Source organism: Salvia miltiorrhiza, chromosome 1, assembly GCF_028751815.1.
Source record: "Salvia miltiorrhiza cultivar Shanhuang (shh) chromosome 1, IMPLAD_Smil_shh, whole genome shotgun sequence".
NCBI lineage: Eukaryota > Viridiplantae > Streptophyta > Magnoliopsida > Lamiales > Lamiaceae > Salvia > Salvia miltiorrhiza.
This window is the reverse complement of record NC_080387.1, coordinates 28186519-28208835: the sequence shown is the minus strand read 5'-3', so window position 1 is coordinate 28208835 and position 22317 is coordinate 28186519. Positions and strand designations below refer to the sequence as shown.

Below are 22317 nucleotides of genomic sequence, written 5' to 3'. Positions count from 1 at the left end.
GGAAAGAACCCGACTGAATTGATTAATCTCAAATTGAAACTTATATCGAATTTGTGGACATCATCAGTTGTTTGCTAATCGTATAATCAGTCAATTCTCATTCATTCTTATTTATTTATTATACATTTCTAATCAATTTTTACATTATAAATAAATCATATCCTACGTGGCATCGTATAATCACTTCATTCTAATCAATATATAATACGATTATAGATTCATGCGCTCCCCTTAATTCAAGGTCGCATGTGGCGTATCTAAGAATTCAGTATTTGAAATCCCTGCAAATCTAGAGCTTCTAGGTTTAAAATATATATCTTACGTGGCAAAATAATTCCACATAAGTTTTATTTATATTATTCTCACTTTAATTAAGTTATTTTATTACTGTTTAGGTTAAACCTAATTCACTGATCTTTGGACCGCCTCACGCACACTGTCGCATACCTCCCAGCCAACCACCGCCAGCCGCCGTCCTGCCGCCGCGATTCAGACGCCGTTCTCCACCCCATGATTCAGACGCCGTCACCGCCTTCTGCGCGAATCCAGCCGTGCCGTCCTCCGCCTTCTCCAGCCGCCCATGTCGCCCATGGCATCACCATAGCCATCAGCATAGGCCGCCGATTCCCCAATATCCGACTCCATATCTCCCACCAGCAATCCTCCCAACAATCCCGCCCCCAATCCTAACCCTAATCCGCCGCCCATTCCCATCTTATTCTTCTTCGGCCTCACTGAGTCTGGATCTGAAAGAGGAGGGAGAGGCCGGGCTTGCCGGCTTGGTGAGGTTACCCGTCGATTTTTTTATTTTTGAAAAATGCCCTGTGATTTTTTTTTTCTGTTTCATTGTAGTTTTACTGACTGAAGAACTCTTCCTCTCTCGAAATCCCTGCCAGTGCTTTGAAGGAACCATGGGTGGTGATAAAGCAATAAGTCTTGAAGAGATTAAGAATGAGACTGTTGATCTGGTATAAACTCAATTCTTCCTTCTATTCTATTTCTAATCATTCTCAATTTTATCGAAGGGGATTAGCTGTTTTTTTGTTGTTATTTGATTAGCTGACTGAAGAACCTTCGTTGCTTGATGCATAAAGTATTGTTTTGGTTTTATTAGTTACTCGATTTTCTTTCTGCAGAAATATAATAGATTGATATTTACGGCTATTGTAAAAGTTTCTCAGATTTTGACGATTAGAAAGATGCTTTATATGATTGGAATATCCTTAATTTTAATTAAATAAGTCACATAGGATATATGATTGTTTTAGTACAAGATTTAATGTAACATCTTATTTCAGAACCAACTGATTATTTTGCTAATTATATACACTAAGATTTCTTGAATGTATGTTTCAATGGGATATCATATTGCTGTAATGTTATTTCCTTCACAATCATTTGTTTTCCTTTGGAGTCTTCCTTTTCCGGGAATAGTAGCTTTGAGAAACTACTAGCCGGGGAACGAAGAGATTCCGAAAGGTCTCAGATCGTGACGCGTTCTAAGCCTCTCTAGAAGGGTGCGTAATTTGACACTCTGATATTGAATAATAATGAATATTATAAGTTTTAGAAGTCCAAATCCAAATGTCATTACTATAACAACCAAGATCACTATCTGAAATGCAGTTAGCACTACATTTGTTTATGTAAAGAAATTATAGGGTTTAGTGCTGGCATTTATTTCTATCTTCCACTTTGTCATGATCTATTCCAGGACTGATCACTTCATATGTGATAAGTTTTTCAATTTCTCAGTGCTGCATTTTGTTAATCATTTCATTGTCTTTTTTTAATTTTCTTAATTTATGGTTTTGTGAGTTCATAACTATGATCTGCAATACATGATGTATAATCACATATTCTTAACTTATGTTTTAGACTTGGTTTGCTTCATAGTGCATCACTTTATTAAATCAACAGGAACTACGGCATCACTCTAATTCGCATATTCAAGGTTTAATTTCATGTAAAGGGGGTAATAGTTCTTTTAGATGAATTAATTATTTAGAAGTTATAAACATAAATGTTGTTTTAAATTTTGTGAGCAGATTGGAGACAGGAATGAGACCCATGATGTACCCACCATCATGCTAGATAGACAAAGTCCTTTAAAGTCGAGGTGGGAACGAGGTCTGACAATCGGGAACAATTTTCAAACATTTTTCCTGATGAGGTAAGTGTTTTTTAAAAAAAATAAATTGCTCAAAAATCTTACTGAATATTGTTAGAACATCAGTAATTAATTTTTCATTGATAAAAATACTTTATCAGGCCAATATGAAACTCAATGAACAACAATTGTCATTCCTATCAAGTCCTAAGGCAGTGAAGGATTTCCTCGAAAACCAGAGAGAAAATATAACAAATATTATCAAGCAGAATCTAGCTGTTGGTGACATATTCAAACGCGAAAACTTGCAGGTACACATTTCCTCTTTATTTAACCTCTCTTATGCTGCTATCTATGTAGTTGTGATAAGTTATGTGTCACATTCAGAAATCGAACATGGACGCAGTTTAAATGATAAATATATTGCCTCATCGATATTTACAGCCAACAGAGTAAGCTTAATTTTATTATTTATTTCATTAATATGAAATATTCATTATTTTTCCCCAAATGTGTTTTGAGCTCGCTCCAATTTTCCTTTTTCTCCGTGTTGCAGATTGGATTTTTTTTTGGCAAGTTTGTTGAATTCGCGGTGTGTAGTGATATCAATTCTCTGCTTTGATATTTGAATTTGCGTTCTTGCTGTGATAAATTGGGCTATTTTTGCAATTTCCTTTATTCTCCGTACTGTCACTTACACCTGGATCATACATGGGCTGTGCCATGTGGGCAGATGGGAAGATATGCGAGAACTGGTACACGAAATGATTGATAGGAAGATGATGTCTTTAAACGTGATCTCTTTTAATGTATTGGTGAATATGCTATGACACCATGATAAAGGGGTTGTTGTGTGTAGGTAGATTTGCATAGCGCTGGAAGCTCTTTGGTGATATGGAGGCTCAGAGAGTTCATCCTGATCTGATCATATATAAAAAAAGTTTCACACAGTTTGTATTATACTATGTAATATGGAAGTCTTTTTTTTTTTTTTTTTGAGAAGTAGTTTTTCTTATTACTAATCTTTTACCTTTAAAAAATGAGAAGATGATCAGAATGTTTCTCGTGGATAAAAAGTGAAAAAAGTGTTTAAAGGGTAAAACCTTTACCCAAAAAGGAAAGAGTCTTACTTATGGTAAGACACCAAAAATAGAAAGAGTCTCATTTATAGTGGGACAAATGGAGTAAGTCTTTTTCAGCAATTGTAAGCTTTTTATCTTACAAGTTTTCTTGAAAGGGATAAATATGTTGCAATTAGTCTGTATTTGTCACGTGTTGTAACACCCCAAATATTTAGATCTATTATATAAGTTTAATTATTAGTATTTTCTTGTATAATTTATTATTTTTAGATAATTACATGATATATATATAGATATGCACCATTAATTTTTATGTAGATTATTGTTATTATTATTATTATTATTATTATTATTATTATTATTATTATTATTATTACAATTCCTATTAGAACTAGAACTCTTTTATCATCTTTATACTTTATCTTATTAGGAGATATACATGCAAGCAACCATTATATAATATATATGTTATATTGAACACTGTGTTAATTACTAATATATTAGTTCCAAAGTTCGATTTTTTTTAATTAGATTAATTATTTTTTCTTTATTTTGAAGTGAACACAATGTAGTTAGTGCTTTTGTAATTATTAGATTGTATATATATATATATTTTTAATATCTTAGCATAATTGCTTTGGAAATAGTAGCTTTGTTACAATATAATATGATTTTTAAGATTTTAAATCAAATTACTATGTTTTAGTTTAAGTTTTACTTTTAGGTATTTTTGATGTTGTGGTACACGTTTCTTTTTAGTATAAAAGGATTGACACAAATATTTTTTTTTATGGTAATCAACAATCCCAAGAATTGGTATAAATAGGAGTAAATTTGTTTAAGCGACGAGGACAAAAAAAAAAGGTTTCAGCAGAATATTTAAATTTTCCTTTGGTTGAGGTTGGATGCATATCAAGAGTTTTATTATGTCGGATTATTTTTTTTTCCTTTAACATCGTCGGCTTCAAGTTTAAGGTGAGGGATTATATGCTTGTGGTTATATTCATGTATGTTTTTATATGCTCTTATTTCATATTTGATTATACTTGCTCAGCCATGTAGAAATACATGTTCAGCCATGTAGAAATACATGTTCAGAATATCAGCCATGTTGAAATACATGTTCAGCCATGTAGAAATACATGTTCAGCCATGTAGAAATACATGTTCAGAATATCAGCCATGTTGAAATACATGTTCAGCCATGTAGAAATACATGTTCAGAAATTTAGCCATGTTGAAATACATGTTCAGGGGCTCTCAGTTCGCCCATCAGATTATCAGTATATGTGTATGATAATGTGATTTATTTGCATGTTTAAGCGTATGTGAATATTTGCATGGTTTCTCACTGAGTATATTTTCAATATGTTCACCCCTTATCTTTTCAGTTTTGCAGTTCCAGAGTCGAGGTGGTCATGGAAGTGGAGAATGACTAAGGATAGAGTTTTTGCATTGAACTTTTTAGTTGAACTTGTTTAGTTTTAGTTTATCGTTTTATTTTTATTTTATGTTACTACTTTAGTTTTGGCAAATTGATTTTTTTTAAAAATTAGTTTAAATTTTGATAGTCGTGGATTTTTTTTTCTATTAATTCTTCAAGATTTTAGTTTGAAAAGTTTATGAAAATCGGGGTGTTACACGTGTTACTTGCGGGTTCGAGTAATTAGTTAAATTTGGGATGGGTACAAGTATATACATTTTAGACGGGTACAAGCATTTATCAACATGTCAACGTGGAATTTTCTCCAATTTTAAATGTTTTGTTAGTTAAACTAATTGGATATGAGTTGTATACATTCTTGACGGGTATAGACATTTATCAATATATGTCTAAATATTTTTTTTTCCTAATTTTTTATTATCTTATTTTTGTATATTAATATTTATTTTGTAATTGTTCGAGTTTCTATTAAAACGGGTAAATTACGTGTGTGGGTGGTGAACACGTATCACCATATATTTTTACGATAAGAACAAGGAGTAAAATTATTTTTTATATATCAAATTCAAATACATGGCTCCGGTATAATATGGTTTCATTTAGGGAAAATTGCACCTAAATACACAAACTTTGCCAAAAATCCATATTTGACGTGAAGTTAGGATTTTACATTTTAATACACCAACTTTCATTGTTGTTCAAATTTGACACGACTTAATTCTTAAAAATTCAAAAAATAACCCTTTTTTGTAAATAATTATACAAAGATCCACTTATGTTATAATTTGGGATATTTAAACCAAAACAAGATATTTCCTTATGATGTTTTCTTTTAAACCATTTTAGGCGTGGATAAAAGATTAAAAGAAAACATCATAAGGAAATATCTTGCTTTGGTTTAAATGTCTCAAATAATAATATAAGTGGGTCTTTGTATAATTATTTACCAAAAGGGGTTGTTTTTTGAATTTTTAAGAATTAAGTCGTGTCCAATTTGGACAACAACGAAAGTTGGTGTATTAAAATGTAAATCCTAACTTCGCGTCAAATATGAATTTTTTGCAAAGTTTGTGTATTTTCACGCAATTATCCCTTTCATTTACTATAACTATAAACACAATTAAAGTGATACCCGTCGAATTTCGACGGGTTACACACTAGTTTTCTTAATTCTCATTCATTCTTATTTATTTATACATTTCTAATCAATTTTTACATTTAAAAATTATTAAATAATCATATAAATTTATAGATAAATTCTATACTATTAAATAATCGTATAAAACTATTAGATAAAGTTTGTACTATTAAATAATCGTATAAAACTATTAGATAAATCCAACATATCCATTTAATTATAAATCCTACATATCCATTTGATTATCAGAACCATTATATAACTACATTAGTACGTGGCATCGTATAATCACTTCATTCTAATTTTGCTCAATTCTCATTCATTCTTATTTATTTATACATTTCTAATCAATTTTTACATTTAAAAACTATGAAATAATCATATAAATTTATAGATAAATTCTATACTATTAAATAATCGTAAAAAAGATTTATATTTGTATTTTATTTTATTATATAATATTAGTTTAAGTTTATCACATCATACTCACAAACTAATATGTATATATATAATACATTTATATATAGATGTATTAACTTAAATAATTAACCAAAATAGAAAAAAAAAATGTTTGAGGGACGGAGAGAGTAAATATTATCGATATAATGTGATACATCAATCTTACATTATATCATACTTCAAATTTACATATTTTTTTCTTCTAAAATATTCAATCCCACGTCAACTTTTTATAAAATTCATCAAATGAATATTTATATAAAAATGTATTTCTATTATCACAACCTACATTTAAAAGGTGTTTGGCTGAGCTTATAAGCTCCTCAAAACAGCTTATAAGCTGTTTAAAAGATTATAAGCTCCTTCAAAATGTTTGGCAAAATAAGCTCCTCAACAGCTTATAAGCTCCAAAAATAAGCTCCAAGAGCTTATAAGCTCCCCAAAAAATAAGTTCCTCTACTCGAACTTATTTTTTTATAATCTCATATGCAACAATCTTTTTAGAAATATGTTTCAACTATAATTTATTATTCTCATCATATATCATTTAAGTTCATTTTTCTTCGATTTTCTCTCTCTAGCAAAAAAATTCTCTCTAGCTTATAAGCTCAATTATAAGTTCTTAAAAATGACATCTTATAAGCTCTTGAAACAACTTATAAGCTCCAAGAGCTTATAAGCTCTTTAAAATAAGCTTAGCCAAACACCTTCTTAATTGGCGAAAGTGATTAAGATTAATATGATTTCAAATATTGTACTACTACTTTAATTTGATCATATCAAATTAATTAAAGAAATAATTTATATATAAACTATTTTATATGCTATAATAATAAAAATAATATAAAATAATTATAAATGATGATATAAAATAATTCCCGTCGAATTTCGACGGGTTAGACGCTAGTTTTTAAAAATAGAGTGTTGAGCCACCGGGATTGCTTCCAGATTAGCACAACGAAATTTAAATATCTAAATCAAATTTTATAACCATTCAATAAGAAACATGAATTCTCAAAAAAAAAAAAAAAGCACTGGTAGAAGGAATATTTATACGTGTTATTGATTGTTGGTCCAATTAAAATATACTAGTATTATTTTTTCTAACAGAGAGTATATGCACTGTACACAATTCATGAACTTCACTTTACTAAATTATTAGAATTGAATATTTGTATTATGAATTCATGTTTCTTATTGAATGTTTCATTTTAACACGTAAATCTCATGCTAGATTTAGATAGCTCTAACATTGAATCAAAATACATTTTACAAATTTTTGAAAAAAAAAAATTTATCACTAATTTTCAAAAATGAAGTAATAAAGTTAAAAATTAAATAATGGAAAACTTTCATATAATTAGACGAACACATTGTTTTACGTCAGTTATAGAGTTTAGGCTATTTTCGGGTCAACTCTATTATGTATTGACTATTTGGTTACGAGCTATTCAAATTATAATTTTATCGGGGTGAAGATTTTCAGCCCTAATATTTTTGAATTGTCTATTTAATCGGATTAGTTCACAAGTTTCGAACTAGATTGACATCCTTAATCAATGGTAAAAAATTATCGAGATCCGATGCAAACACAACGGAATACAGGAATTAGAAATTTCTATTACATGAAAGAAATAAAAAAGAAAATTAGTTTAGTAATTGAATTTCAAAGCCTTTTTTGACTTGATCGATACCAACTGCCACGCTCACTATGTTTCTGAGTTTGAATTTCAGTTTCAAGCATTTCTCTTGATCGAAGTTCAATTCAATCCAGATAAAACTTGACCAACCAAATTCCCAAATGCATTTCCTAAATCCCGAAGATAAAATCGCCACCCCAACCAAGAAATGTAACCTTAGCCCATCTCAAATGAGCCCTTCTACACTATTTTCCTGCTGCCCCACTACACAGAGATGCATTCAGCAACCATATTCGTGAACCCCATCTCAAATTATCCTTCAAGAGTTCACCTTTTCCCTCCAAAGATTCAAAATTCCCCGCCACAATTTAGTCTTGGAACTCAGCCCCTGGGAAAAATGGCGTTTCTTGGTGGATCGGGCTCCAAAATCAGTGCAATTGCCTCCGGCGGGGATGGTGGCGGCGCTGGATTTCAGACTCTGGCGGAGTATATGGGGAAAGGCGGCGCAAACGTTGGCGATGAGCTGGTGGTGCTGTTTACTCATTTGGAGTATGCTTGTAAAAAGATTGCTGCTCTTGTGGCTTCACCTTTCAGCTCAAATCTTGGCAAAAGTTTCAGCACGGCAGCTGGCAGTGCTGAAAGGGATAAGCCGAAGCCGCTCGATATCGTGGCGGTGCGTTTCTTGTTGATGTTGATTGCTTAGGGTCCCTTTCGACGTTTATTATATCATGAGATATTCAGACTGTTTTTTGGTGGAGAAGATTTGTTTAGGAGATTTATGTGTCTATGAAATGATAAAGTAATTATCTCGTCGAAATTGTGAGTGAAGAATTATTGCAGATTGAAAGAAGAGTGTATGACATAGTGTTTGGCATTGAGATAGTTGATATCATTGACTACCTAGGGGGCATTTACTTTTGAGGATTAACCTAAAAAGATAAAAATAGTATAGGCAAATCCATTGTTTACTAAGATGGATTGGAACTTTGGGATTTTCCCAAGGTCCCTGATGATTTCTATCATTTGAACTAATTTTGTTTGATTCATAATCATATCCCATTGAAAGGGTGGGATTGAAGATATCCTAGTAATGAGGATAGAAATAATCAATCATGTATCTTATTAATCATCAAACGTAAACGCCCCCTTAGTGGCTGTATATAGTAGCCACTATTCTGGTGAAAGCCTCTTGTTTGTTTAAATTAGAATTCAATAATGTCACAACTCAGACTCGGTTTCAGGACTCGTTCTGTTAGACCTTCCTTCCTCTCCAATTTTTCATTGTTGGACATTATGTTGTGAGGGATTGAGTTGTCAAAACATACACTTTGTATTGCAGAATGAGATCATATTGTCGTCTTTGAAGAATTCTGGGAAAGTTGCAGTGATGGCCTCGGAGGAAGATGATGCTCCTGTCTGGCTCGCTGATGATGGTCCATTTGTAGTTGTTTTAGATCCTCTTGATGGTTCCCGGAACATTGATGCCTCTATTCCTACTGGAACGATATTTGGGATCTACAAGAAATTGGAGGAACTCAGTCATCTGCCAATAGAAGAAAAGGCATTGCTTAATTCTCTCCAGAGTGGAACTAAGCTTATTGCTTCTGGCTATGTCCTTTACTCGTCAGCTACGATTCTGTGTACCAGCTTCGGCTCAGGAACACATGCCTTCACCTTGGATCACTCGACAGGAGACTTCATTCTGACCCACCCAAACATTAGAATTCCTCCCCGAGGTAATATGAATGCATGGAGCTTCTGATTTTGGAATAACTTTTACTAAAGAAAAACACTGCATTTACAATCTAATGATTTTACATGACAACTATGATGTTTCTTTATCATGTCAGGGCAAATATACTCTGTAAATGATGCTCGATATTTTGACTGGCCTGAAGGTTTAAGGCAGTATATAGATACTGTTAGACAAGGCAAGGGCAAACATCCTAAGAAATATTCAGCCAGATATATATGTTCTCTTGTTGCTGATTTTCACAGGACACTCTTATATGGTGGTATTGCGATGAACCCAAGGGATCACCTCCGACTCGTTTATGAAGCTAATCCACTCAGTTTCCTAGCAGAGCAAGCAGGAGGTAAAGGATCTGATGGTAAAGTTAGAGTACTGTCTCTCCAGCCTGTGAAGTTGCACCAGAGACTTCCTCTGTTTCTCGGAAGCCCGGATGATATAGAAGAGTTAGAGAGTTATGGAGATGTGCAACAAAAAGTAAACCCTGGATATGACGTATAGAAAATGTACTTTTGCCTCGTCTGTCGAGTCTTTTTGTTTACGTGGTTTGCCACATCTCAACCGTGCATTCTGTTTGATATCCACTTTTCTTCTGTGGTAATTGGATTTTGTGAAATCCTGTGTTGTTGTAATATAGGTAGAATTTGAAATATTTTAGATGTTTTTAAACATGTTTCAATTGATAATGCAGCCAAGTGTATATGTTCGTAAATGTCATAGAATGAAACCTCTCCTAGTGAAGAGGGAAGCAAGCATGGACTTCAGGTACTTTTTTTACTTCTTGCAACTATCTTGTATGATAGTAAACTAATCAGAAAGTTACCTTTATACATTATTAGGTTTGGTCTAGTTTCTAGTTTCCGGTATTCCTTGAGAATTCTGCGAGAGAGCAGTGTAATATTGCTAGAAGATAGAAAATGTTGTTGTTGGTAATCCAGAGCTTGAAATCAAAAGAAAGATAAAGACATGAATGGCACACCAACTTCTACAACTACTGTGGGCACTTGACTTGACCGTTCCTCCTGGCTGACAGTGATTGCAGGTTTTCGTGTTTCCCTGTGAGATTTTACACTTGCTTGTTTATCATGATGTTTCTCAGATGGTCGATGAATTTGCTTATATAATTATCTTGACTCTCGTGATTGCCAAAGACACTTTTCAGCTCTGCAGCCTTCAGCCTCAACTGCTCGCCTTCTTCTTCTAAAAGAACTCGTCTTATGGATTCAGCAACCACATCCCGACTAAAGGAACCATCTTCATTCCTGGGGACCTCGTATCCAACTTGGTTTTCCACTAACAGCTTAGCAGTGAGTCCTTGGTCTGATACCATGGGGAGAAGAATTAGCGGGTGCCCATGAGCAAGAGATTCAACACTTGTTCCCCAGCCGGAGTGGAAAAAACATCCCCCGATTGCTGGATGGGCGAGTATTTCTTGTTGAGGCGCCCAACCAAGAACAACGAGACCCTGTCTCAGTGTACGGCTGGCAAAACCAGGAGGCAGTAAATCCAAACTATCCACTCCTTGTGGCTTCCTTAGAATCCAGAGGAAAGGTAATCTTGAAAGCTCGAGCGAGAATGCCAATTCATGTATTTCCTCGAGTGGCATCTTGTACTCGCTCCCGAACCCCACAAATAATACTGACTTGGGTTCTTTCCCATCCAGCCATTTGCAGGTGTCGGGCCAGCTTGAGTCGATTGGTACGTTCTTGCTCTCTTCAGGTATTGGAGTAAGTAAGCCAATCGGTAAAACCGGCTTCTGATATAGTTCTCGAATTAGATTTAAGTACTTGCCCTCAAACTCTTTGCAACTTCTCACCAAGACAAAGCTGCTTTCCTCCACGACCTTTGCCAAACGTTGGCCACTGGACACGCCTGATGCATCGGGGACATGTGTGTTACGCATCATCAGCGCTGCATATTCCTTCGTGTGGGCTAGACGAGAAGGAAAAGGGATCCAATCCGGTGGCTTGGTGTAGCATTCTGGACTCGTAAATGATTTCCCATCCTTGAGCTCAGCCGGTGGCCCCATGTAAGCCAATGTAGCAGCTGTAAACACGCTGAAATACGCAGTGCTTACGCCATACATGGCAGCAACTTCCGAGATACGGTATGCAGCAAAGTCAACAAGTATCAGATCTGGCCTGACCTTCTCAAGCAGATGATCAAATGGCTCAGCTAACATGTCATGCGCTTTCTTCAGGAACGGCATTTGTACGTTCTGGATATCAATCGTTGCCTCACAATTCTCCGGTAGTCCGTCTACTGGGTGCATTTGGATCTCCAGAAGCTCCATCTTGGCTTGTAGAGCTGATGGGATGGGAGGTAACCTCTGCAGGTTTCTTGGGGTGGAAACGTATGATACAAAGATCCCTTTTGCTGCCAATCGCTTTGATAACTCGAAGAAGGGTATCATATGGCCAAATGCCAGCCATGGAAACATCATTATATGGTAAGTTTTTGCTTCCATTTTTCTGTGCGAGTTGCCTTCAAACTTGTGCTTTGCTCTTCTTATAAAGAGAGAGAGCTATAGGTGTTTACAACTTGGCATTGCAGTTACTTGTCTTGTTCAACATAGAATAGTGAAAAACACTTCACGTGAATCAGATGTTTGAAATTATATATTCAGTATGTAGATTTGCTGTCTGATTCTTGACGATAATAACAATTTTAAATTCTGAATGCTTCCTATGTGTCTTTTATTTTAATATTACGGATGCCTTAGTTTTGTTTTCTTCTTTGTGTATTTTTTAGGGTGTGTTTTTTTTAGGGTGTGTTTTCTTTGGTTGTAACTTTATTATGGAAAAAGAAGAGAAAAGAAAATATGAAAAAAAAATATTAATATTTTAGTGGTCTTCACTCTTTTTATCTCATGTTCTCTTTTGTGGAAAAAATGTAGTACTCCATCTGTTCCACAAGAGTGTGCATAACTTTTGTTGGCACGGGTTTTAAAAAAAATGTTAGATGGGTGTATTGAGAGTTGAAAAAGTTATTCACTTTATTATAAAATAAGAGTGAAAAAAAAGGAATTAGTGGTGGGGTAGTGTCCAAAAATGGTAAATGCACTCTTGTGGGATGTTCCAAAATAGAAATAAAGACACACTCTCGTGGGATGGAGGGAGTATGAAAATATTATAAAGAGAGAGAAAATGAAGGGAGAAAGAGAAATATAGGAAGATGAGTTAAATTATACTCTCTCCCTCTTGTTACAAATGTCTCATCACCTTTTGACACGAAAATTAAGAAATACTCTCTCCGTCCCACTTAAATTGACACTTTTGAGTTGGGCACGGAGATTAAGAATAAAGGGTTAAGAGCACTCCCAGCAGAAATCCCAAAATTATGCTCCTATATTCTTCCCTAAAGCTTCTCTATTTAATTTTAGAATCTCGATTTTATAAATGCATACACCAAATCTCCTATTTTCTACATAAAAACAATAATTATGTGTGGGCCCTACTAATTATAAGCTTAAAATAAATTTAGGGTGGGTGTAAATTTAAGATTGAATTTAGGTAGGTGTAAAATTTTTTGTGGGCCCCATCAATTTTAAGGGATCTGCTAGATGCATTTTTTATCTCATTTTCAATTGTTTTAGCCTAAATTTAGAGTTAGTGATGCATTTAGGTGATCTGTTGGAAGTGCTCTAAGAGTGTAAAGTAGGTAGGGTTCACTTATTTTATGTGTGTAGAGAAAATAGGGACCGCATACTATTTTAGGAAAGTGTCAATTTAAGTGAGACAAACAAAAAAGCAAGTGTGCCAATTTAAGTGGGACGGAGGGAGTATATAATTAGCAGATAAAGTGGGTTGGTGAAAATTATTAAAGTATTATTTTAAAAATAGGTATAGAGAGAAAAGGTGAACCCATTAAATCTCTTTAATCATTTGCCAAAAAAGAAATGTGACATTTGTAATGGGACATCTCATTATGGAAATTGAGACAATTGTAATCAAACGGAGTGAGTATATAAATTTTGATGGTAAATTTGAAAGATCATAGAAAGATACAATATGAGAAAATATTATCACACCTATAACTTGTAATAATATTCATGAATTAAAGTGAAAAGGTGGGCTGCCCGAAAAAAATTTCCCTCCCACCCGAGGAAAAATTTCCAACAAAGAGAACGTGTTAAAAGGGTGAAAAATGTGGAAAATATATGTATTCCACCATTTTCCAAAAAAGAGAATGCAATATTAGGGTAAATATCAGTTCTTGGCCCATCGTTTGGGTGTTTTTTCAAAAATATCTCAACTTAAGGTTAATTACAAAACAATATCCATCGTTTCATTTTTTTTCTTATTTGTGGCCCGCAAAAATAATCCGGCAACTAGTATGTGACTTGTTTTGGCCAAATGTCATGTGGGTAATACACGCGGAACAAAAAAAAAGAAAGAAAAAAGAACCGGTATATGACGTGTTCCGGCCAAATGCTATGTGGGTAATACACACGAAATTAAAAAAAAAAACAAAGAAAAAAACTTATAAAATCCACGTATTTTAAAATACACAACTTTTAATCTCTGAAAAAGCGTATTTGAGTTATGAACCTTCTCATTCTCCCCTGATTACACCCTAACGGATAATGTGCAACTTTCTCTTCCTCCATCTCTGAAAAAATCATGCCTTTTCGTTTAAAAACGCAGCTCTACCTCATCGTCGTCGTTGGACTCATGCTTCCATCATCGTTCGCAGTGTTGGCTCTCTGCATTTCACGAATTTGGGCATTATTGAGCGGAGAAATATCATATAGAGGTATGTTCTTGATTAGTATTACATTTGTTGCAATTGTTGCTCCTCTCGTGTGTGATTTTAATAATTTGGGGATTTTAATGATTTGGTTTTGGGAAAGATAGGATTTTATGATTAGGCCTCTAGTTGGACTAAATTGGTGGGATATATAGAATTTTGATTTTGAAATATCTACTTATATCTACTTCTGACCTTGGACTCTCTGATGGACTCTCTGAGGAGTATCTTGATCATATACTGAAAGTTTATAAGGAAGATTCTCAGGTTAGTTAGATTGTCAAATGATTATTCAGCTTTTGGCGGTACCTAAAGTATATCTTCTCAAGTTAGACTGTCAAATGATTATTCAGAGATGAAGAGCAGTGCATTTGAAAATACGTGGATTTTATAAGTTTTTTTTTTTTTTTAATTCCGTATGTATTATCCACATGGCACTTGGTCGGAACACGTCATATTTTATTTTTACGGATCACAAATAAGAAAAAAAATGAAACGATGGGTATTATTTTGTAGGGAAAATGTGCAGATTGGCCTCCGAAGTAGTAGCCCCTATAGCGTATAACCCCTCTTACTCACTGTGTGTGCAACTAAACTCATGAACTCCGAGAAAATGGTGCAAATTCCCCCCTCTGACCTAACGCCGTTAAGTGTCCGTTAACGTTTGGGTTTAATTGCACCCTCTACTTCAGGGGTGGATCTGCACCTTAATTTTTTTTTTTTTTAATTTCAGCAACCCACCTCCGGCGTACTCATCGATTCTGACTTGCACCTTGTCAGCTCGCATGAGCCCAATCTCTTTGTTGTCGACTGCCCACCGCTTACATGCAGCAACGCCACCAGCTTCTTCACCGCCCCGCACAACAGCATCTCCTCCAACACCTTAACCTTTTAGGCTTATCTTATGATATTAATTGTGAATATATTTATCTATATAATATATATTTAAATTTTATTTATTTATTTTTGAATAATTATTAAAACTCTAGATAATAATTATGATTTTATTTTTGGTTAATTTAATATCTGTAAATTTATTTTAAAATAGAAAAAAGAATGGATTCGGGTCAGGACTCGAGACCCTGTGAATCTAATGGATCTGGACATGAATCTCATTTTTTTTTACCTAATGGATTTGGACCGGATCCTGACCTAAGTAAAAAAATATGGATATGGATTTGGACCAAGCAGGATTCGATCCAGGTCCACATCTGGAGTTGGTGATGCTGTTGCATGTCGGCGGTAAGCAGTCGACGATCAAGCGATTGAGCGCGTGCGAGCTGACAAAGTGTAAGTTGGAGCCGATGAGTACGGGGGGGGGGGGGGGGGGCAGTTAAATTGATGCCAGAGGTGAGTTGCTGAAATTATAAAAAAACAAAAAAAAAATTAAGGTGCAGATCCACCCCTGAAGTAGAGGGTGAAATTAAACCCAAACGTTAACGGACACTTAACGGCGTTAGGTCAGAGGGGGGAGTTTGCACCCTTTTCTCGGAGTTTAGGGGTTTAGTTGCACACACAATGAGTAAGAGGGTTTATACGCTATAGGGGCTACTACTTCGGGGGCCAATCTGCACCATTTCCCTATTTTGTAATTACCCTTAAATGAAATATTTTAGAGCAAAAGCCCAAATAATCGGCCAAAAAATTAATATTTACCCTTTTTCTATATCAGGATGCCTTATTTTTATTTTTGTTAGATGACATTCAGATCACCTGAATGAATTCAACAGATTTAGTTTTAATTACATCATTTTTTTATTTGTATATACTATTATTCTTGGTCAAATAAAATCATTTTGAAGTTGTTGCATGTTGTCTAAGGTATGCCTTTATTTGTTCATGAAAATTTGAAATACATAGATATTCTCATATTCATTATCAAATGCACAAATCCTACATATATTATAGCAAAATAAATCTTATCCTAAGTGGCATCGTATAATCACTTCATTCTAATTTTCCTCAATTCTCATTCACTCTTATTTATTTATATATTTCTAATCAATTTTTATATTTGTACTATTAATTAATTGTATAAAACTATTAGATAAATCCAACATATCCATTTAATTATAAATCCTACATATATTATAACAAAATAAATCCTACTCTTGTAACATCCGTAACAACAGGGCTGTTTGAAATCTGTCAGGTAACTCCCTCTCGTCCCATTATAACGAGAGTTACAGAGATGTGGGAAGCTTCTAGCTGAGAGACCAACGGGTCCTCCCATCGGGTCAAGCCCCGTGTGCACGTGTAGGTCCAAACGGTGGGGGCTGGGTGCCGGGGGCCGGGCGGGCGGCGGTGGCGGCGCACGCGCGTGTGGGCTTTGCAACCCGTCATGTGTGCACACAGTTTTATTACATGCTCTGATGTAATAACTTTTATACTGCAATAAATGTTATCCACAAATCAATGTGGGATAAGCAGCATTAATCTCTCTTTAATGCTTATAATTTCATACAACTCCACATTTCAAGTACCCAACTTTAATTAATTATTTTTCACTCATCAGAAATCGATTTTGAGTAAAATAAATATACTACGATCATCTACTCGAAACGTAGATCGATCCTGTGCCATTTAATTATGCTAAATTAAATATTTTCGATACTCGAAAATTTAATCAAATATTGGTTACTCAATAACCAATTTCCAACATAAAAGGGAGTTTTCAATTTTAAATTGATTTGAAATCAATTTCAAAATTGAGTGGTAATTTTGTACTTAGAATAAAATTGAAGGTTTATTTATAAGCTATACATCTTTTTTTTTTTTTTAACTTCTTATTTGTCTAATTTATTTCTTTTTTAAAATTGTAAAATTAGACTAATTATAAAATATTTGATATGCATATCAAATTAAAGATCATGACAAGAGCTTTAATTTGATATATGTTATGTAAATATTGGATTTAAAATATAAAAATTATACTATTTATTTAAAGATTAAAACTTAAGAAAATTCTCTCTCCTCTCTCCTCTCTCCTCTTTTTTTTTTTGAATAAATCTATTTTTTTCAATTATCTTTTAACTTATATTGTTTTCTTTTTTACATAATATCATTTTTTATTAAGTGTTAATATATAAGAATAGCCACTTTTATATAGTAAAAATAAATTTTATCCACTAATATAAAAACTTAAAAAAATACCCACATTTACTATTTTACCCTTACATATAAATTTTTTACAAGTACCCACTGTTCACTGGTTATGAATTCAACTCGAATTCACAACTGAATTCAAGTATTGATTGTGAATAACAAGTGTTGGTTGTGGATTCGCGTGAATTCACAACCAACACTATTTCAAGTTGGGAATTCACAACCAATAAAATTTGAATTCACAATCAACACTATTTCAATTGTGAATTCACAACCAATGCCGATAATTCAGTTGTGAATTCATAAACTTGGTTGTGAATTCAAGAACATTTGTACAAAATTGCGCGATTTTCATCAATTTATTCGTTACTTATATTTTTTTCGATTAATTCAAATTGAATTCAACTAAAGTTTCCATCCCAATCATTCTCATCTCTCTCTCTCATCATCAACAATCAACTCTCCCCCAATTCTCTCTCTCTCTCACAATCGAAAATTAGGTTTTAATTGAATTGAAATTAGGTTTTAATTTAGAAATTCAATCGGTCATGGATACTGATTATCTGAGGGAGTTGGAGGGGAAGGCAGCGCACGACCCTACCTCAGCAAGGCGGCGCCGCGGGTGGTGGCGGGGCTGCTGATCGTGAGCGCAAGACCGTCAAGGTTGGCCGCGGCGGCGTGCCTGAAGGAAATCGGCGAAGTTGAATCAACAACAGTAGCTGTTATGCTGGAGATTGGCGACGAGGTTGAAGCGCAGCTGGTCGTGGAGGAGGATCACGGCGTCGGCTGATTTATAGAGAGATCGAGAGAGAGAGAGAGAGAGAGAGAGAGAAATCGGCGCCGGCTGAGATCGGAGAAGCGGAGACGGCGGATGTGCCGTCGCCGGGGTCGGTAGCTCTGCTGCTGGCCTTGTCGTGGGCGACGGAGTTGGCGGTGGCCGTGGGAGCATGCGGCGGCGCCGTTTGGAAGAGAGAAATCGAGAGTAAGAGAGAGAAGAGAGAGGAGAGAGAGAGAGAGAGAGAGAGAGAGAGAAATGAGAGAATGAGAGGAGGCTAGGGTTTGCCCATTTATATAGAAGGGTAATTTAGTCCTTTAACACAAAAAGTGAGTATTTTTTTATGTTTTTATTTGAATGGATAAAATTTATTTTTGCTATATAAAAGTGGCTATTTTCAAAATCCACTCTTTTATTACTATGAATTATTATTTATTATTTTTATATTAAACTAAAATATATTTATCTTAAATTATAATATTTTTAATTATATTTATAATTTTTATATAATAATCAAATGATAATCAATTTTATATAAATAAAATATAAAAATATTTTTCGTGCGTTGCACGAGTGCAAATACTAGTAATTAAATAAATTGAACTTCCCTATAATTAAGGATATTACCGATTTCTTAAACAAATGAAATTAGCTAACTAGCCTAATTACTAAACGTCAGCGACATTTCACACGTTCAAAATTAATGAATCTTGTGCGCTCATCTCCCTTAATCAAACGGTGAATATAGGTTCTTAGTTTGTAATATATATATATATATATATATATAGAGAGAGAGAGAGAGAGGAGAGAAGAGAAGAGAGATGGAAGAGAAATGAAGGCCCCATAGAGGATATAATTGTCTTTTCATGTCAAATTGGCTATTTTTGTTATAGTTTTATACTTGTGACTTTATATGTTATACTACTATTTATTTTATAGGCTAATTATGCATTTCTCCCTAAGACTACTTCTATCAGCGACCTTTGGCAGCTTTGGTCGACCAACCACATAGATTAGTAAAAAAAAAAAAAAGGAAAAATGACATTGAATCAAATTAATCGACCGACCACGGTCTCATGCCAATGAAATCAGACCTCTTGGTCTCATTGCTTTTTTGGATAAAGCTTTGATGATGTGACACTTTTTCATTGGTTGGATGATTTTAATTTAGATATTAATATAGAATTTTAATATCTATCATATATATATATATATATATATATATATATATATTAAAATTTATAATTTTAATTTCTTTATAAATAGACCTCATTTGTTATATTCATACACACTAAAATTTTTTCACTTTTCGAAATGGATCCTAGATTTTTTTTGAGGATCCTCAAAATTTCTCAAACTCCCAAGATTATTATCCTAATCTTGATAATATTGATAGCCAAGTTTTTGGATCTGGTTCAAACCCTCAATTTCCATATGATCTCACTCATGAAAATTTCACTCAAGAAAATGTCCACCCCACAAACACAAACACCTCCAGCGGTCCGAAAGGTTGGAATGATCAAGAAGATTTGGCGCTCATGTATGCTTGGTGTACTTGTAGCTCAGATTCAATTGTTGGCACTAATCAAAATAAGGCCAATTTGTAGAAACGTATTCGGGCAATGTATGAAGAATCTCGAGTTGACAACTCGCGATTAATGGGAGAGAAAAGAACCATAGAGTCATTGAGAAATCGTTACAAGAGGTTGAATGCTAATGTAACCAAGTGGGTGGGTGCATATGTAGAAGCATATGCTAGAAAAAGTAGCAGCATGTCTGATGCAGATGTTGAGAAGGAAGCGCAAATTTTTTATGGAACAACTAAGTTTACGCACCATGAGGTTTTTGAAAAAGTCATGCGTCATCATCCGAATTGGGAGCTGAAGTTGGGCACTGAGCGTACGCGTGCCCGTGCTATTGATGATGAAGATGATGTTGAAGAAGATTGTGGCAGTTCAAAAAAATCAAGAACCACCGAGGAAGATGAGAATCCAAACAACTCAACCTCTAAAACTCCTGTAAGTGAAACTTCAACAATCCGTCGTCCTGCTGGTAGAGATAAAGCAAAAGCAAAAAGAAAAGGAAAAGCCAAAATGGCACAACAGTCGATTATTTCTGAGGATTTTACTGCGGAACTTCAAGCGCTGAGGATCGTACGTGAGAAGGAAACCGATGCAATTAACAGAATGGGAGAAATTAGGATGCAATCCACTTTGATGATGTCAAAATGGAATGTGCTTAACACATTGCTGGGTAAAAGCAACTTATCTCCTCAAGAAGAGTCTATGAAAAATCGACTTATGACAGAATTATTTCCATAATTCTGTTTACATTTATGTTTATTTTAGTTTTCGTGAATTTGTTGTGTGATGTCATTCCATGTAATTTCATCTTCAATACGTTAAATTTATGTAATTTCAGTTTCAGTTTATGTATTTTGAATCTAAGTGATGTGATTTTAAATAGTTGTCACTGCAAATGCTTTATTGTCATTGGATGCCACTAGCTTATTTCCACTAGATATTCAACATTATTGACTGGCAAAAGTTTCAATTATTTCTGTTGCCCATTATTGACCGACAAAAGTTTCAATTATTTCTGTTGCACATTAGCTATACCACGTGAATGCCATTGGATTCCACTAAATTATTAATTGGTATTGGACAAATGATAATGGGATATGACATAAAGAAGAAATTATTGTGGTTGGACACTAGCTACTCCATGTGAATGATCTTGGATTCCAATAACTACTCCACTAGAAATTTCTATATATATTTGTAGTAACAAGTAATTGAACTCATCACAACCAAAGCTTTCCCACTACTCCACTAGCAATTTCTAACATGGCATCAAATGAAAACTTTGATGATTCCAGTCCTAGCTTTGATCCTTTCGATTACACCGAATTTGATGAAATGCATGAAAACCATGTATTACAAAATCGACGCATTGACTCCATGATCGATGACGTGGCTTTTCAGATCCCAACTCTATCTTTACAACCTACAAACAACACTGATAGAGCACCACGACGATTTATTGAATGTCGTCGTGAGCAAGGTCATGAAGGTGTGTTCGAGCAATACTTTTCAGACGATCCAATCTACACTCATGAAGTTTTCCGAACTGGGTTTTGCATGCGAAAGCTATTATTCGAAAGAATAATGAACAAACTCATTGCCACAGACAAATTTTTCCAACAAAAACGCGATGCGACTGGTCGTTTAGGTATGTCTTCGATTCAAAAATGTACTGCAGCGATGAGAGTATTGGCATACGGAACAACAGCAGACTTGCACGATGAATACATTAGAATGAGCGCACAAACTATAAGAAAATCAGTTGAAAAATTCGTGCAAGGTGTAGTTCACAACTTCGGTGGGGAGTACCTCAGAAGGCCAACCGAAGAAGATCTTGCTTATCTATTGTATGTTGGTGCTCAACACGGTTTTCCTGGTATGCTTGGTAGTATTGATTGCATGCATTGGAAATGGAAAAATTGCCCTACTGCATGGGCTGGCCAATATACAGGAAGAAGCGGTAAGACAACAATAATCTTGGAAGCAGTCGCATCTCAAGACTTATGGATCTGGCACGCATTTTTTGGAACTCCAGGTTCGAGAAATGATATCAACGTGCTTCACCAATCGCCTGTTTTCTCATATTGGAAGGTCGAGCACCAAAGGTTAGTTATGTGATAAATGACCATGAAAAAGATATGGGGTATTATCTCACTGATATATATCCTTCATGGGCAGCATTTGTCAAATCTGTTAATGGTCCACAAACTCGAAAATATCAACTATTTGCTCAACATCAAGAGGCTGCTCGAAAAGATATTGAGCGAGCATTTGGAGTTTTACAAGCTCGTTTCAATTTTATCAAACGACCATGTCTCATGTGGGATCGTGATATGATGGGAAAAGTAATGCTTGCTTGCATCATTATGCACAATATGATAGTGGAAGACGAGCGGCACACTTACTTAAATTACTGTGATCCAACAGAATTTATGGAAGTTAGAAGGTTTAATAGCTAAAGTGGAGATGTTGAAGCTAATGA

At 34.5% G+C, this 22317-nt stretch overlaps 2 protein-coding genes and 1 long non-coding RNA gene across 16 annotated transcripts; 2 read left to right on the top strand and 1 right to left on the bottom strand.

The window, feature by feature from the left end:
* The first annotated feature begins 58 nt into the window (after positions 1 to 58).
* Positions 59 to 3435, top strand: LOC131018219 (uncharacterized). Of its 10 annotated transcripts, none has more exons than XR_009100066.1 (6): positions 79 to 787; positions 897 to 968; positions 2049 to 2173; positions 2272 to 2421; positions 2498 to 2562; positions 2667 to 3435. It is a non-coding gene; the product is annotated as an uncharacterized LOC131018219 (long non-coding RNA). The 10 variants fall into 10 exon arrangements; XR_009100065.1 differs by having other exon boundaries at positions 294 to 782; XR_009100062.1 differs by having other exon boundaries at positions 171 to 787; positions 2272 to 2865; positions 2970 to 3435.
* A 4452-nt stretch (positions 3436 to 7887) lies between these two features.
* Positions 7888 to 12302, top strand: LOC131018205 (uncharacterized). 5 transcript variants are annotated; one of them, XR_009100058.1, is made up of 7 exons: positions 7916 to 8546; positions 9213 to 9609; positions 9724 to 10220; positions 10315 to 10388; positions 10463 to 11174; positions 11287 to 11730; positions 11824 to 12302. XR_009100058.1 is itself a non-coding variant. In XM_057946933.1 (3 exons), the coding sequence occupies exons 1-3, from the start codon at positions 8148 to 8150 to the stop codon at positions 10122 to 10124; spliced, it is 1197 nt and encodes a 398-aa protein (XP_057802916.1). In that variant the 5' UTR covers positions 7888 to 8147; the 3' UTR covers positions 10125 to 10335. The 5 variants fall into 5 exon arrangements, 1 of the variants encoding a protein (XP_057802916.1); XR_009100055.1 differs by having other exon boundaries at positions 11287 to 12302; XR_009100056.1 differs by having other exon boundaries at positions 10315 to 11174.
* On the bottom strand, positions 10494 to 12090 carry LOC131018202 (putative UDP-rhamnose:rhamnosyltransferase 1). Its single transcript, XM_057946927.1, has one exon. The coding sequence runs from the start codon at positions 12088 to 12090 to the stop codon at positions 10690 to 10692; it is 1401 nt and encodes a 466-aa protein (XP_057802910.1). The 3' UTR covers positions 10494 to 10689.
* Positions 12303 to 22317: the final 10015 nt, after the last annotated feature.

Coding starts and splice junctions, on each gene's coding strand:
- LOC131018202 (XM_057946927.1), bottom strand. CDS start 12,090: ATGGAAGCAAAAACTTACCATATAATGATGTTTCCATGGCTGGCATTT.
- LOC131018205 (XM_057946933.1), top strand. CDS start 8,148: ATGCATTCAGCAACCATATTCGTGAACCCCATCTCAAATTATCCTTCA. Junction 8,547..9,212: donor AGCCGCTCGATATCGTGGCG/GTGCGTTTCTTG, acceptor TTTGTATTGCAG/AATGAGATCATATTGTCGTC. Junction 9,610..9,723: donor CATTAGAATTCCTCCCCGAG/GTAATATGAATG, acceptor TTATCATGTCAG/GGCAAATATACTCTGTAAAT.